At 38.2% G+C, this 17,798-nt stretch overlaps 1 protein-coding gene across 9 annotated transcripts in view; it reads right to left on the bottom strand.

The window, feature by feature from the left end:
* LOC104605184 (calcium-dependent protein kinase 8-like) overlaps positions 1-17,798 on the bottom strand; it is a 92,420-nt gene that overhangs the window by 33,251 nt on the left and 41,371 nt on the right. For all 9 annotated transcript variants that reach the window (XR_016083908.1, XR_016084360.1, XR_016084292.1 and 6 more), the window contains 2 exons: positions 10,386-10,501; positions 10,104-10,271 (listed from right to left, as the gene is read on the bottom strand). Coding sequence is in view for 5 of the 9 variants with exons in the window: in XM_088900405.1 (XP_088756531.1) it covers positions 10,104-10,271; positions 10,386-10,501 (284 nt within the window). In the remaining 4 variants the exon portion in view is untranslated. The remainder of the gene's footprint in view (positions 1-10,103; positions 10,272-10,385; positions 10,502-17,798) is intronic.

A 17,798-nucleotide genomic window follows, 5' to 3' on the forward strand; every position in this document is an offset into this window, starting at 1 on the left:
CTAAAACAGTCCCATTATCATCCCTAAATACGCCCCCTATACCTGACTGCCCAAGATTCCCTCTACTACTACCATCAAAATTCAGATTTATAAATTTAGTGGGGGAGGGGTCCAAGACAGACTTAAACCCGTTTTGACCAGGGCACTGCTAGCAATCTCTCTCCAATTCCTTAGCAGATCATCCACAGTAAAATCTGTGAATAGGTCCGATGATTTCAGCCACTGAATTACCCTGATGTGAATCAGTTCTATCAAATTTTCAAACTGACCAGCACACCGCAGCCCTTAGGCATTTCCACATAGTTCTGCCCCTTTTCAAATGCCACCTGATAAAAGAAGAACAAAAAAGGCTCTGCACATCTACAGGGGGTTCCACTCAAGCCTGAAGAGAGAAAAGGCCCATTCCCAAATAGTTTTGGCAACCCGGCAAGAAATCAAAAGGTGAAAACCAGTCTCCCCATCATCTTTACAAAGAATACACCTATGAGGAGATAAACAAGTCTTGGGTCTCTTTCTTTGAAGCAGAACACTAGTGTTGATTCTATTCAGAAATAATTCCCAACAAAAACTTCCAACCCTAGGAGGAATTGACTTGCATCAGATCTCTTTAACAGGGAAAGAAAATCCTATAGGATTATCTGGCTGAGTCAAGACTTTAAAGAAGGAAGCACAAGAGAAGGAACCTGATGGAGCGGGGGTCCAAATTCTAGTGTCTTCTTTAGTGGGGTCGAAGAAAACATTTTCAAGAATACCCAGGAGAGCCGAAGTGCTGTTCAAGTCTGCATCTCTAACAGTCCTTCTCAAGCCCAGGTTCCAACCAAACCCAGAAGTTGAGGAAGGGACAATGAAGGAGGATATGGGCTCATTTTTTAGGTCAGAGAGAGCATACAAAGACGGAAACTGACGCTTCAAAGGGGAATTCCCCACCCAAGTCTGTTCCAAGAATTTTATGAGGCTGTCTGAGTTTGAATTATACCTGATTAAAGGGGAGAAGACAGGTAATAAGTCGTGGATGGCTTTCCAAGGTGAAGCACTTGGAGTCCTTGCCAGAGTTCCAACATCCCATCCATTGTCCACTAGCCCATGAATACTTGCCACCATTTTAGCCCATAGCTTCTCCTTTGCTAAAGAAAACCTCCATAACCATTTCTCCAATAAGGCCATATTCCTTTTTCTAATGTTCCCAATCCTTAAACCTCCTGACTCTTACTTCTAATCACCACCTCCCACCCCACTCTATGGTCCCTCTTCTCCTCTCCCGACTCCCACAGAAAGTCTCTCTTCATCTTTTCCAACCTATTAGACACCTTTGATAGAATCTTGAACACTGATAAGTAGATGGGTAAATTGGCTAGGGTGGCCCTCTTAGGGTTGTCTCCCAAAGGTAAGCCAAGATAACTCAATGGTCAACTTGATATTGTGCATCCCAAAAGCTCCGCACATTCTCTGATCTCCCCATCCTCCATGTTAATTCCCACTACACAACTCTTCTCGAAATTCACTTTAAGGTTGGACATTCAATGAGATGTATTACCATTTTCAAGTTCCTAATCCACCTGCACAGAAAAGTATTATCATCTACAAACTGTAAATGAGTAAGTGGGATCTCCTCCCTTCCTAACCTCCACCCTCTTATTAAGTCCCTTGAATCTGCTCTATGAATCAATCGTCCCCGAACCTCAGCAATCAAGGTAAACAAGAATGGAGAGAGTGGATCACCTTGTCATTTTACCCTTATAGCTGGGATGAAATCTACCACTGTCCCATTTACCAACACGGAGTAATGACAGTTCCTAACACAACCCATGATCCATTTACACCACTCTCTTTTTGATCTTTTTGAGATTTTCCACACTTTCATTGGCAATTAATATTTGGTCAGCTATCTGTCTACCCTTCACAAAGGCTCCCTGGTTAGGTGCAATAATATCAAGTAGAATGTGCTTTAACCTCAAAGACAGCACCTTTGCAACTACATTATATAGACTGTTTACCAAACTTATTGGTTTGAAATCTTTTGGATGAGAGGCATCTTTCTTCTTTGGGATCAAAGCAATAAAGGTGGAATTCAACCCAAGCTCAATTATTCCCCTATGAAATTCATCGAACACTAGCATGAGATCCCTCTCCAAGATTTCCCAACAGTCCATTGTGAAACCATCCGGGCCTAGAGCTTTTGTTCTGTCCATAGAAAACACAACTTCCTTTATTTCCTCCATTTCAAACCTCATTTCCAGCCATTGTCTATTTTCTACCCCAACACCTGGCCACTCCAACCCTTCTAACCACACCCTCCCACTTAAAGGCCTTTTGAAGATGGATTAAAAGTGATCAGTAAAGGCCTTTGCTATCTCATCCTGGCAGGTCAAAATTGACCCCTCAACATCCAGTCTTGAGATAGAATTCTTTCTTCTTCTACCAATTGCCACCACATGAAAGAAGCCAGTATTTCTATCTCCGTCCTTTAACCACTTGCATCAAGATTTTTTACTCTAGCTAACTTCCTCCTTGTAAAGACAATCCTCCAACTGCCTTCTCTATTCCCCTCTTTGTTCCTTGTCTCCCTCTTCACATTCTCCCCTTTCCTCTTTCATGTCCAAGACCTCAATCTGATCCATCAAATTTCTCTTTCTTTCTTCTAACCTACCAAACTCCAATAGGTTCCACTCCCTAATCTTTGCTTTCAAGAATTGGATTTTCTTATGAAACTTCATGCCTTCCCACTCCATTGAAGGATTACACTGTTCCCACCATTCTTTGATTTTCTTAGTGAACCCCAGGTGTAGTAGCCACATGTTTTCAAATCTAAATGGAGAAGGTCCTCCACTCCTTGCAAATCACTATCGGCCAATGATCAGAGGTAAGTCTAGGAAGTACTCTAGATGCTAAGCTCCCCCAGTGTTCTTCCCACTCTGTTGAGAATAGGAACCTATCCAACTTTGAACAAATCGGATTCGATTGATGATTAGACCAAGTGAAGGTCTTGTGGGCTAATGGAATTTCTTTAAGTTCATATGTGTCCACAAATAGATTGAATCTCCTCATACTTGTTGTCACCCTATAATTAGGGTTACTAGTTTCTTTTGTGAACCTAACCACATTAAAATCCCCACCCAAACACCAAGGCCCTTCCCATATTCCCTTAACATCACCCAATTCTTTCCACAATTCCTTTCTCTCCCAAAAATCATTTGTCTCATATACATCCGTTGACACCCACTCTCTACTTGCTTGAACTTCACAGATACTAAGTATTTACCAATTAATTACTCCACTCCCACAAGCACATCCCTCTTCCACATTGTTACAATTCCTCTCGAGGATCCCCAAGATGGAGCAGCCACCCAATTGATTCCCCTAGCTCTCCAAACACTTCTTTCCCATCTGCTATCAAAGTACATTCTCTTGGATTCCTAGATTAGCACCACGTCTGGCTTATACATCTTAATCACCTCTTTAATCATTGTTCTTTTCCTTGCACTTCCCAAACCCCTCACATTCCAGCTAAGCATCCTCATATTAACCTTTTTCCTTGCTTCCCTCCTACAATTGGCCTTTACTTCACCCCTTTCCTCCTATCCCCCTTCACTCCAAATTGCTTATCACCTTTGATGTCTCTTCTTAGCCTCTCTACTTCACTCAATTTCCTCTTCTTCGTTTTACTCTCCCCCTTGTGTAGAAAATTTTTTAAGTCATTCAGATTCTTCATTTTACACCCTAATTTTCCTACTTTCATTCCTTTTCTTCTTTTCTCATTGGTTGTAATGCCAAGGACATTCTTCTGTTGATGATTCTTGAGGTACCAAAGAACCTTTAAAAAATTTGATATGAAAGCATTGTAGGTGAATATAACTCCGTAAGGAAGATAGAAATCCAGGTAGAATCCAACAATATACAAAAGCATGCATAAGGTAATCTCACTATAGAGACCACTGATCAAGAAGTGACTTATGGACCTTATGAGGTCAAGAAGCCTAGCTAGGAAGATGCCAAAGATAAAAGGAAGAAATTTATGATGACCTATAAACAAGAAATAATTGGATAATAAAGAAAAGGCTCAGGAAAAGCCCAAGACAAAAACCACTGCCATTAAGCCATCTCAACCTGAAACCTACTAACCAATACACCGTAAACACTGAATGACAAGTGGCTACCCTGGAGAAAAAAAAGACATTTATCCTATTGCAAGTGTGTGAACTAGTAGGGAGTGGCTACTAAAGAGCCAGGTGACAACACAGAGCAGGAAGCCAATCTTAAGGAAGATGATCTGTTGGGGTAGGATGAAATAGAAAACATTAACACTAAACCAGTCCATGTATCCCATAAATGTTTGTGGTACATGTAGGGTGAGTATGATAGCAACCCATTGAATGAAGCCACTCCTTTTTCAAGCTATAGAAGACCAAGAAATTGCTTATGACCAGCATTTTAAAACCTGGCCTGGAGGCCATACCAGTGACTTAAAAGGCGCCTAGGTGCACAAGTGAGGCACATTTTAGGGTAGGCGCCTCACCCAGGTCCTAGATGCACCACTTTCAAAAGGTGCACGCTTGGTGCACCTAGGCATGTGCCTCGGGGGGCGTGGTACAAAGGCGGCTTGTAGAATCAAGAATGTAATATGTTCTACATCACATTAGCTACTTGAAGTAACACAATTGAAAAAAAAGAGAGACTGTGGGTTTTACATGCTTGAAAATGTTTTATATTTTTTATTTTATTTTTAAATTTTCATTTGAATACACTTAACATGTTAATGTTTATGTATTTTAATTTTAGAGAATAGGTTTGTGAAAACATTTATTTTAAAATTTAAGTTTATATTTTTTATTAATATTATGTTTAATATTTTTGTTGCTTTTTTTTTGAATTTCATGGTTTTTTCTTTATTTTTTGACTTTTTTATTTTTTATTTTTTTGTCTTTGTATTTTTGCGCCTTGCTTCAAAAAGGCACGTGCCTCGCCTTGTGCTTCAGGCACAAATTGCCCCTTGCGCCTTTTTTGCACCTTGCACTTTTAAAATACTAGGCCAAACCATTTTTCCACTGAATCAACATGCCACCAATTCAACCCTCCAGGCCAACAAGACAAGTGACACCATCAATATAAAATTTCATAAAAATACAAAAGAATAAAGATCTAGTAATCCACTGAATAGGTCAGATGGATCGCAGTTCAATCATTTGGGTCAATGAGCCATTGACTAAGTCAATGGGTTTTTGTAACATAGTGGGTTAGAGTTTGACTCAAACCGGGATTTTGTAGTCAAATGCTTTATTAACTACTACATATCTTATCAATAGCATTCCATCTAGAGTATTAGATTTCAAAGTTCCTTATCAAATCTTGCTTCATACTTGTCCTATGTTAAGTTTGAGTACCGAAGCCTTTGACTGTGTGCTTCACTCATTTTCTGGGTTCTGTTCAGTCTAATCTTGACTGAAGGCCGTTCATTGTATTTCCCTTAGGATACTCCACTACTCAAAAAGGCTATAAGGTTTATGATCTTGTCTCCAAGAAAACTTGTCTCAACAGTTACTTTTCGGGAATTGGTCACTTCATGACTTCTTTTTAGGGGGAGAATACTGGTGAAGAGCAACAATGCAAAGCGGACTGATAGAACAGTCCAAATAATGCATGGAGATTGATCTTGTGTTCTTATTATACCAAGGGAATAGAAAATTAAACAAGAAAATCCTGCTATATGGAAAATACAAACTGCAGAAAAAATTGTTAAATATTCAAATGCCATAGAATAAAGAAATATGGTGTGCATCAACTCTACAAATCTCATTCCAAATAGTTTAGATATTGTCCTCTAGGGTTTGACAAAACTGAGACTGATTTTCTTCTATTTTTGGAGTAAAAAAAATCCCAAAAGAGATATAAGTCCTCAATCTCCTAGTCTTGAAATTCAAATGCAAAATTAATCAAGGTCTATCTTATGCTATTATTTTTGTTGAAGAAGACGAAAATGGAAAGAGAAGGAGAAAAGAGAGAACAAACAATTATGGGTATGTCATGCAACTGCCCACTTTTATATTTTATTAGATCCAAAAAATTGGGGAAAAGACATACATACCCCTCTACAATTGCATAATAACTGGATAGCCAAAAGTAAGCAGAAATAGCTAATCTTCCCTTACATAGAGAGCTCAACAGAGAGTGGTGTAGCCAGGAATTTTATCTAGTGGGGTCATTCAATAACTTGTATCACAAATATTTTCATACATCAAATGATTTGACTAAATGTAATAATAATAATTTAAAATCTTCAAAGTACAAATACAAGGAAAAAGGTTTAGTACTTTAATCACACTACTTCAACAAAGAAAATGTCATTTTACAATTGCCCTTGACAATTGTATATCTTAAAACACAAAGTCTAGATATAAGTAGAAAAGATACTTATAAAAATATAATTCTGGAAGGAAATTAATGTGGTGAGTTCTTGAATTTAACTTCACAACAAGTCTTGATATCTAATAGGGCTATTCAATTGGAATGGTAGCTTTCCTTTTAAGATTTGTCTTTTGTGTTTTTTATCCAACAGTTAAATCCCATGTTTCTAGTCTCTTGATAGGCTAACCCACTCTTTAATATTTAAGTTACCAAATTGACCCACCCCTTTAAATTTTCATTCAATTTCATTGGAGAATGTGGGGTCAATATGGAAAAATGGCTCTTTGACCCATCTACTTTTAGGTGGCCAAGAAAAAGGGGGAGGATGCTTTGGAGATGTACAAGAGCTGCAGTATTATGGTGGATTTGGGAAGAAAGAAACCTACGAATCTTCAAAGAGAAGATCAGAAGCATATAAGTTGTGTATGAAGACATTATGGTGACAGTAGTGCATTGGGTAAAAACAGTGGACTTGTTCTCTGATTTTACAGTTGATGATGTTCTAGAAACTGGGAGGTGATTGCAGGTTCCTCTTCCTCCAAGAAAAAAACTTGTGCAACAGTGGACTCCACCATCAGCTGACTTTCTTAAGTTGAATGTCGATGGCAGAAGTTTTGGAAATGGCAGTTCTAGAATAGGGGGAGTCATAAGAAATGGCAGGGGAGAAATTTTGGGGATGTTCTCAGGGCCAATTGGGGATGGGGACTCCACTAGAGCCAAATTAGAGGCTGTCATGTATGGTTTACAAAAAGCTATGGAGTTAGGTATTCTTAACGTGATAATTGAAGGGGATTCAAAAGGGATTCTGAGCTGGTTGAGAAAAGAAGAAAAGAGTCCTTGGTGGTTCAGAAATGAAATTAAAAATTTCAGAATAATGACAAAAAATATGCAAATCTTAGTACAATGGGTTCCAAGGTCGTATAACAGTCTAGCAGATCAACTAGCAAAACAAGGGATTAGAAGAGAACATGTTTTCTGGGCACAGTTGTAATCTTAAAAGCAAATTCCTGGGGTTATTACTGTTCTATTTCTTTGATTGTTATTTGGGTAGCCAAGGCTACTCACTGCTGAAAATTGTGTTTTTCTTTATTAATGTAAGCATCTTCACTTAACTGATAAAAAAATGGAAAAATGGCTCAAAATAACGCCTATACTAATTTTTTTTTTTCAACTTCAATGGGGTCAATTGACCCCACTCTCATATATGTAGGTCTGCCCTTGTTAACAGGGTACAATCAGATTGAGAGGCAAAAATACTCTTGCATTCTCAACTCTCCCTCTCAAACTGAGCATAGTTATCTATAATGCTCAGCTTGCTTAAATTTTTGTCAAGTTTTGGCTTGGGAACACCCTTAGTAAGGCAATAAGCCAATTAATGACAACAACGAAATCCTCAAAGAACTCCCTTTGACTGCGAAAGCAACTAGTTCCCCCTTAAAATATTCACCGCATTTCTTTTACTTTCTTTAGACTGTACCAAAGCATATACTTCCTGGACTAAAGGTTACTTCCTAGATGTACCTTGATAAACTTATACACTGGGTTCAACTCTAAAAGGAAAACAAACATCTCCTGCTGGGAAACAAGAGACTTGTAAGCTTTGGCATCCACATCACACTTCTAGCTCACACTCTTATAATGGTTTTACTCCTTCCAAATTGAAGTCAAATCAGAATAATAAACTGAAAGACTCCTCTCCATGGTTTCAAATGTAACCAAATGTCGCTAAAGTCGCCCGACATATGTCGATGTCGAGGCTCTCCGACATGAAAATGGATGGTAATATAAAAATTACATTATTTCGATCGACACTTCCTATATTTCGAAAATGTCGACCAAATCGGTCCAAATAACCAAAAAAAATGCAGTTTTTCCTATTATGTCTGTAGGATGTCGACTAATTTCGAAAAGATGTCGACTAATTTCGACAAGATGTCGACTAATGTACATTAATAATATTTCCATTAATAATTTCTATTTAATATTTCAAACAAAATATTTATAAAAAAGAATTAACAAAATATAAAAACAAAAGAATAAATTAATTACTTTATAACATAAAACATAAAATATTTTTCAAGTAATAAAATATTAACTAGTTTGTATTTTCTAAAATATTTATTAAAATCAGAAAATGTTTATTAAATTTTATAATAAATCATATTCTAAATTTAATATAAAAAATCAGAATAAATTTAATAAATTTTATACTAAATCATAATAAATTATAAATTTAGTACTAAAAATCATAATAAATTCATTAAGTTTTATAAGAAATCAGAATTTATCATAATCTTAATACTACAAAAAAGGAGAATCAGTTTATTAAATTTATAATAAAACATAATGTATTATAACTTTAATATTTTAAAAATCAGAATAAATGTATTTCTACTTACTAGTGTGAAATAAATATATTAGAATTAATAATAAAACAGAATTAAAAATAAGAAAAGAAAATATCAGATAACCTTGTAAAAACATCAAAATGCATAATAAATCAGTAATTACTAATTTGTTATTGATCTTAGTTTCTTAGCTTTATATAATTGTTGGGAATAAGATAATAGTCTAGAAATATGTATTCATGCTTCTTTTATCATTTTACAAAATATCTTTGCATATTTCCACATATTTCATAATATTTCCACAATGTGTCTAATTTTTACAATATTTCCCCTCGACATTTCCGACATATGTCCTATATTTTGGTAAGCGACATTTCCATCGACATCGGCATTTTAAACCCTGCTCCTCTCCCCGTACAAACAAGTAGAGGATTCAGCCTGTAACTGATGATCTTTGCATAATACCACTGTTCAAAATAAGTAGAATAGGCTTGTTCCTAGATTTCATATGCAATGTCAGCTCACATAATGTTTCTTCTAACTTGGGCAGCAAAGACACTAGAAGCCACAAGTCCACAACATCACCATGCTGTTCTCATGGTTCCACTTACCAACTCAGCACTTCCAGACTTCAGAAGACATGATAGAAAAAAAATGAATTTACCTAATTAACCACAAAACACTGTAAACGTAAAGGACTATCACTAGGTCACCCAGTGTACTATAAAGAAGCACTGAAAGACAGGTCAAGAAACTCAAATCCACACAAAATTCTGCTGCTAGAAATACAGGTACAACATCGATTTGATCCAAATACCAGACCTTACTGCTACAGCACAGAGAGATCATCCCAGACCTACAAAAATTACATAAAAGGATCACACGACCCCACTAGGAGGGGTTGGAAGCCCTCTAAATTCTTCACACTATTCAGCCGAACCAGTTACATGTATTTTTCTTGGTACACGACCAAGAGATAAGAGGAGAAGAACCCAGAAAATTCTCTCAGACCCGTCCGACAGAGTTTCTCTGTTCTTTACTCAAAACAAGGGAAGAAGGAAATAAAGAATTCTGATCGATCTTGTTTTTAGGTCCAATAGACCTGCTCTGATACCATGTTAACATGAAAAGTAAAAGAAAAGATGAGAAGAACAGAGGATGAGAGAAAAGACAGGGGAGAGAAGAGGAGAGAAAAGATTGAGGCAAAAAGCATGCTGGCAGTGCCAGCTCTCGTACTTCTATTAGGGCACCCAAACATTAATTAAAAATACAAGAAAAGTCAATAATAACCCTGCGGCACTATAATTACAGAAAAAGACAATTTCAACGAGAAGTTTGAAATTGGAATACACTCACGGCATCTATTAACATCTGAACATCTGGATCAGGAACAGGTTGCCCAATCATATGGAGTCCATCTTTGACTTCTTCAAAGGTCAAATTTCCATTGTTGTCAGTGTCCATCATATGAAAGATCTTTTTAATACCAGCTGTTTGATCCATTGGCAAGATATCTGCTACAACCTGTATAATGTAAACTCAAAAAGATTACAAGCCTTGCAGTACTGAAAAATTTAATCAACAGAACATAGACAAATAGAAAACAACTTCCACGAATTCACAGAAGCTTTTACTTACTCTTAGAGCTCTCTTCTTAAATTTATTCATCAATGAGAACTGCTTAATCATTGTTGTGACACATTCTCCTAGAGGAACATTCAGTACCTTATTGGCATTTTGCAGCCATGGATGTTCTTCATATAACATGTAAGAAAAAGAATTAGCTCATTTATCAACTAAGAAAATAATTGTCAAAGAAGTCCTATTTGACAATATATGAAACATTTCCCAAAGTGTAGGAGATTTTCCAAAAACATTTTTGTTCCTCATCTTACCAGCACAAACATAAAATATTACCAAAAGATTTTAATTAGGTGAACAGAAGCTAGACGTCCATGATAGAAACTAAAAATAAACAAAAACTATGCTTGAAGAAAAGAGGTCTTAATAGAATTGTGATCCAGTCTGAAAATAGTTGAGATTAATAATAAATAAGAGATCTGTCCTGGTTCAAGTGAAAGAAGAGAGAAGAGGAGGGAAGAAAAGGACTGGAAACAAAGAGAGATCGACCAGAGGCTCCCCATCACTATCAGAAATCTTCATATTATGATCTATAAGAGTATCTACTGATGTTTCTCCTAATAGACCAGTTTCTTGTAAAATGACTACATCTGCTTTTTCTTTTCTTAAAAATCCTTAATTACTGATCTCTTCCTTGCACTCCCTAAACCTTTTACATTCCAACTTAAAATTCTCATCTCACACTACTTTAGAACCCCTTTCTTTTTTAACCTTCTTCCTCGATCCTCTTTTCCCTTCCCTTCCTCCACTAAACTCTTTATTCCCCTCGATATCCCTTTGATATCCCTTTTCAATCTCTCCACCTCACTTAGCTTCCTCTTTCTTTCTTTCCACCTCCTTCAAAGTTCCTTAGATAAGCTTTCAGGTCATTGGGATCTTTAATTCTACATCCAAGTTTCCCAATAAGTTCAGCTACAGAGTCTTCTGCTTCTTTGCTGCCCCCCTCCCAACTTTATTATCCTTTTCTCTCAAAGTAGTACCATTATCCACCCCTAAATTAGCTCCCTGCCACCCAAATTTTCTTGCAAACTTGTCACTTCTTTATCTTTTAAGGCCCCAAACAGGTTACTCATTAGCTCCCAAACCTTCTCCCTTCTTTCCTTTTCCTCATCATCTACTCTTACCAACCCTACTTCCACAGGCTCCTTGTTAACAACACCTTCGCCATCTTTAGTAGCAGGGGCTCTGAGCTCAACAGAGTGGGTAATCACTGGAACACCTATTTCAGGCACAGGGAAATTATTAGTTCTGCAAACTGAATTGACAAGAGTACCTGAGACTGAGGGGAAAAGACACGACTCCACCAAGTGAGCACTCTTTGTAGTCCAATCCAATTCAAGGATAGGGTTGCAACCTTCCAATGCGATTTGTTTGCTCTTGAGGGGAGTTGGCATGTCATTATTCAACCTTTGATCACTTCCAGACCTCTCTTGTTCAGCCCTGATTAAAAAATTTATGTTTGGCCATTGGTTATCAAAAGCTCTGTAGAGATAATGGGCTGGATGGGCCTTAGTTTCATTATTTTACTTTAAGTTGTGTTTATGACTTATGTTAGTATTTACAACAAAAGAATAAAAGAGATCATTGGGGGCTAAAGAGAGATTTGGACTCTTTCTCTCTCTTTGCAATGCTGGTTTGGGGCCCAATGCAGGTTCTTGGAGAGTTTCCAAAAAACCTAGCTAACTGGAGAGCCTTTTGATTACAAGGTATAGAGGGAGTCTTTACGTGGTGTTTGGGATAGAATAGAAGCATTCTAACTATCTTTGAGATTGATCCAAGTTGGAAAAGTTTCTGAAGCCTCTGGTAGGAGCGGCCAGACTTTCTCCCTCTCTCCCATTTTGTCAAGTCCAATGAAAACCCTAATTTGGCTGTTTGAAGAGCAATTTTTGACTTAGGACAATAAGCCTTAACTAGTAACACCCTACTTTGATTTTCATTTATCTCCATTTGGCCAATGGAGCAAACTGGAGGTAAGATGAAACTCTCCACCAATTTTGGGTTTGGCCTAGAAGAGTCTATGGGGACTCTGTTAAGGACAATAACCTCAGTGTAGTAGGTTGGTTAGTGAATTCCATGCAACCACATATCAGTCAGCATTGCCTATGGATAGATACTGCAAAAGAGGTGTGGGACAGTGCTACAGAGACCTATTACCAAAAGTTGAATGTTGCTAGGGCCTACAAGCTGAAGAACGATGTCAATAATTTAAGACATGGGGAGAAACCTTTGGTTGTTTATTTTTCTATGCTGAAATCTCTTTGGTAGGAGATTGACTAGATAGAGACTGTTGTGTGGGGTGTACTAAAGATGTTGAGACTCATAGGAAGTTAGTGGAGAGAAATTTGGTCTTTGAGTTAATCACTGGACTCAATCCCGAGTATGACATTGTTAGACAAAATATTTTGGCAAAAGATGAAGTTACCTTGTCCTAAGCTTATGCCATGGTTATCCGTGAGAAAAGTCGGAAACAGGTGTAGGTTACAGAGGCCTCTACAGATCAATTTGCAAATGCTAGGACGAAGCCAAGGGCTAGTACTGAGAAGAAAGATATAGTATGTGAGTATTGCAAGAAACCTAAGCACACAAAGGATACCTGTTGGAAACTACATCCAAAGCTTTTTTTTTTGGATGAATAATTGATTACTTCATTGAATTTAAAAGAAAGTGTACAAGAGAAAGTGGGAGAGAGACAAGCCCTCTTATCTCTCCCCTTTAACTTTAGTTATAATTAAAATTACATTTGTGCCCAAAATGTTTGAATTCTCCCAACCCCTTGCTTGGCTAGTGCATCAGCCATCGAATTAGCTGTTCTTTTCACCCACTGTATTCTCAGTTCCATGTCCTTTGTGATCCATCTGAACTTTTTCTTCTCATTATTGTATTTCCACATCCTACTTTCCTCATCCAATAACCAAGCCACTACCAGTTTGGAATCCCCTTCAATGATTAGCTTTCTAACATTCATGGTTCTAGCCCTTTGCACCCCTTCCATAACTTCCATTACTTCTGCTCTTAGTGAGTCTCCTTCACCTGTTGGGCCTAAGAATAATGCACACACTATACCCTCCTCATCCCTGAATACACCTCCAATTCCTGACCATCTTAGGTTTCCCATTCTACTTCCGTCAAAGTTAAGCTTTATAAATCCTCTTTCAGGAGGGGCCCAGATAGGAATAACAGGCTGCTTGTTGACATTTGAGTCTGCCACTACCTACCAGTTTCTAATGATGTCATCAGTGGATATATGTTAGAAGCTTTCTAAGGACTTCAGCCATTGAGCCACTCTAATCAGTACTGATTCAATCAAGGCCTCTTTTGTTCTTTCCTATTCTCTAAAAACTATTGCATTTCTTTCTTCCCACACTACCTAGATTATTGCCACCCTAGCACTCTTCCACATGGTGTTACCTATCTTCCTCGGCCATGGACAGGAAGTTGGATCAAAGAGACTTTTGATGTCATCCGGAGGTGTCCACCTACACTCAAATAAGGAAAACAGCCATTCCCAAATGCCAGCAACAAACGGACAAGTGATAAACAAATGAAAGCAAATCTCACTATTAGCCTTGCAAAGAATAGACCTGTGGGGGGAAAGGCACCAATTTTTACTCTTCCTTTGTAGCCAGTCAAAAATATTTATTCTTCCGTGTACAACTTCCCTACAAAAAGCCACAATCCTAGGCGGGATAGGCTTCCACCATACCTCCTTAACAGGAAAAGATTGAAGGGGACTAAGGGGAGGTTGGGTTAAAACTTTGAAGAATTGAGTTACAGGAGAACAGATTCGAAGAGGAAGGTGTCCAAATTCTTTCATCAAACTTATCAGGATCAAAGAAAGTTCCTTCAAGGTTTTGGATTAAAGAGAGTACACTTTCAAATTCTGAATCCCTTAATCCCCTTCTAAAGCCAAGGTTCCAATCAAAACCATTCATTGAGTTTGAAGAGACTAAGAAAGTAGAAATGGGCTCACTCTTGAAACATGATAAAGAATACAAAGAGGGGTATAAATCCTTCAAAGGGGAGTTCCCATACCAGATTTGATCCCAGAATTTGATTAGGTTGCCAAAATTGGGTTCATACATTACAAGAGGCAAGAAACAAAGTAGAATCGCTTGTATGGCCTTCCAAGGTGAAGCTCTGGTAGCCCGTTGCAGTGAAGCAGCATCCCATCCATTGTCCAATAGACTGTGTATGCTCACCACCACCCTTGCCCATAGTTTGTCTCTTTCTTTCGGCATTCTCCATAACCACTTCCCTAGTAGAGATAAATTTCTTGTTCGGATATTTCCTACTCCAAGACCCCCACACTTTTTACCTCTACTGACTATCTCCCAGCACACCTTATGATCTCTTTTCTCTTCTCCTGGCTCCCATAAGAAATTCCTTATTAATTTCTCAATTCTCCTGCTTACTCCCACCAGCATCTTGAAGACTGACATATAGTACAAAGGGAGGTTTGCTAGAGTTGACTTTATTGGGGTGATCCTACCTCCTAGGGAAATGTAGCCCCTTTTCCAACACGCCAGTTTCTTTGACACCTTTTCTACAATTGGATTCCAAAAGCTTGAGTCTTTTGGGTTGGCTCCTGAGGGTAATCCTAGGTAGCTTAAAGGCCATTGAAAGACATTGCAACCCAAGATTTCAGCACAAACTTCTCTATCCTCTATGTTTACACCTGTAATGCAACTCTTCTCGAAATTGACTTTTAAGTTGGATGTTGAAAAGGGTTCTGGTGATGAGAAGTCAGAAGAGGATCAACTAGCAACTGCCAAAGCAAAGTATGAGAAGTATGGACGACTCATTAGCCACATAGAGTCTATTACTACAGCTAGTACATCTTCAGGAAATGGCTCCTCATCTACATATGCCCATTCAAGTATTCGTGCTACTGCAAACCAATGCTTCCATCTCAGGTAATCGTAAAATCCCTTGGATAATTGATTTTAATGCCTTTGACCATATAACTAGTGTGTCCATTTATTTTCTACTTACCAACTTTTATCTGGCCGAGATACGATCTCCCTTGCCGATGGCTCCCTTGCTCCTATGTCTGGCAAGGGAAACATCAAATCTTCAGATACCCTCACCTTATCCTTAGTTCTTCATGTTCCTAAACTAAATTCTAACTTGCTTTCAGTTAGCAATTTGACAAAATCCTTGAACTGTAGTGTGACCTTTTTTCCTTCTTACTATGTTTTTCAGGACATGAAATTTCAAAAGGTGATTAGGAGTGGCCATGAGGCAAATGGAATATAACTACCGGACATGCTTGGTCAAAGTCAAGTATCACCTCCGAGAGCAGCTTTTGGTTCAAATGTGTCAAAGTCAATCAATCATATTATGTTATGTCAATATCGTTTAGGTTATATTTATTTTTCTTCGTTGAGTTTGTTTCCAACTTTGTTTAAGGAAACTAAAATGTCAATTTTACATTGTAAATCATGTAAGTTCTCAAAGCACTGTAGACGCTCTTATTCTGCAAGTAATGAAAGCTCTTATTCTGCAAGGAACATTATCTTTTTTTTTTTTTGATCAGTAACAACTTCAGTAATTTTATTAAAATATGATAGGAATAGTTACATCAAGGAAGACAAACACTCTTATCTTCCAAAGACAACTTAAGTCCTCAAAGAAAGAAAGGAAAAAAGAAGCAAATTAGTTACAACTTAGCCCAAAACATTACATTCATTTCCCGCACCAGCCACTTGAACTTTCTTTTCTCATTGTTGTACTTCCATAATCCACAGTTGTCTTTCCTTAGCCACCCTATGACCGCCTCTGAGTCCCCTTCAATTATGAGTTTTCTGACGTCCATTCCCTTAGCTTTCTGAACACTTTCCATAATTGCCAAGATCTCAGCTCTAAGAGAGTCCCCCGCTCCAATTGGACCTGAGAAAATGGCTGAAATGATCCCATTCTCATCCCTAAAAACACCCCCAATCCCTGGCTGTCCAGGATTCCCCCTACAACTCCCATCAAAGTCCAGTTTTAGGAATCCAGTAGGTGGGGGTCTCCAAGACATCTTCACAACTGATTTGGACTTCATACAGCTTCCAATCTCACCCTACTTCCTTAACATGTCATCCACCGTGTAGTCTGTGAATAATTCAAGAGATTTCAGCCACTGTACAGCCCTGATATGGATCACAACCCTGAATTTTTCAGCCCCTCTCTCCTTATCCGAAAAGATTCTAAGATTTCTTTCTTCCCATAAGGACCAGCATACTGCAGCCCTCAGTCCTCTCCACATTGTCCTTCCCCTTTTCACGTGCCACCTGAACAAAGAAGGAGAAAATAGGCTCTGCAAATCTGATGGAGGGTTCCACCTGCGCCCAAAGAGAGAAAAAGCCCATTCCCAAATTGACTTTGTAAATTGGCACGACGCCAGTAAGGGAAAACCAGTCTTCCCATCCGCTTTGCATAGAACACACCAATGAGGAGATAAGCATGTATTGGGTCTCTTCTTTTGAAGCAAGTTACCAGTATTGAATCTTTCCAGATAGACTTCCTAATAAAAACTACCAACCCTAGGAGGGATTGGTCTGCACCAAACCTCATTAACCGAGAAAAGAGAGGATGCGGGATTGGTGGACTGGCATAAGACTCTAAAAAAGGAAGCACAGGAAAAGGAGCCCGTGGGAGTCGGAGTCCAAGTTCTAGAGTCCACCTTTGAGGGGTTAATGAAGACATTACCAAGGAGGTCAAGAAGGCTCAAGACACTGTGGAAGTCAGAGTCCCTCACAGCCCTCCTCAATCTCAGGTTCCACCCAAACCTAGAATTGGAGGATGAAGGGGTGATGAAAAAAGAAATTGGCTTATTTTTAAATGCAGAGAGGGCATACAGGGAGGGAAACAGGTCCTTAAGAGGAACATTCCCCACCCAAGTTTCCTTGTGGTCCTTGCTTTGATTCCAGCATCCCATCCATTCTGCTCCATCCCATGTATGCTTGCCACTATTCTAGCCCATAGCTTCTCCTACTCCAAAGGAAACCTCAACGTTCTAAATTTTTTCTTGTATTTTTGTACTATTTATTTATTTTGGTATGAAACAGGGGCTCTGTCCCCTTATTTTCCTCCTTTTTTGAGGTGCATTCTACCTTTTTATTGGCCTGAAACAGACCCCTTAAACATAGTCCAAGTCGTCCTCTTATTCAAGCATTTTTATTTTCTTATTTTTTTAAGAATTTTCTTTTCGAAACGAAACAGAGCCCCCTTATTATGTAAATGATGTATTTATGATGGCATTTTTTTTGTATGAAATTTATAGTTAATTGCTCATTTGAATGCTTTTATTAGTATATAGATATGTTGGTTAGTATAAAAAACTAATATAGTAACTTAAGTAGGGATCTATAAATTTTATGCTTTCATATTCCATCGCCTAGGCACCTAGGCGCCTTGACAACTATG

Source organism: Nelumbo nucifera, chromosome 1 (assembly GCF_055504915.1).
Source record: "Nelumbo nucifera cultivar China Antique chromosome 1, China Antique-T2T, whole genome shotgun sequence".
Lineage (NCBI taxonomy): Eukaryota > Viridiplantae > Streptophyta > Magnoliopsida > Proteales > Nelumbonaceae > Nelumbo > Nelumbo nucifera.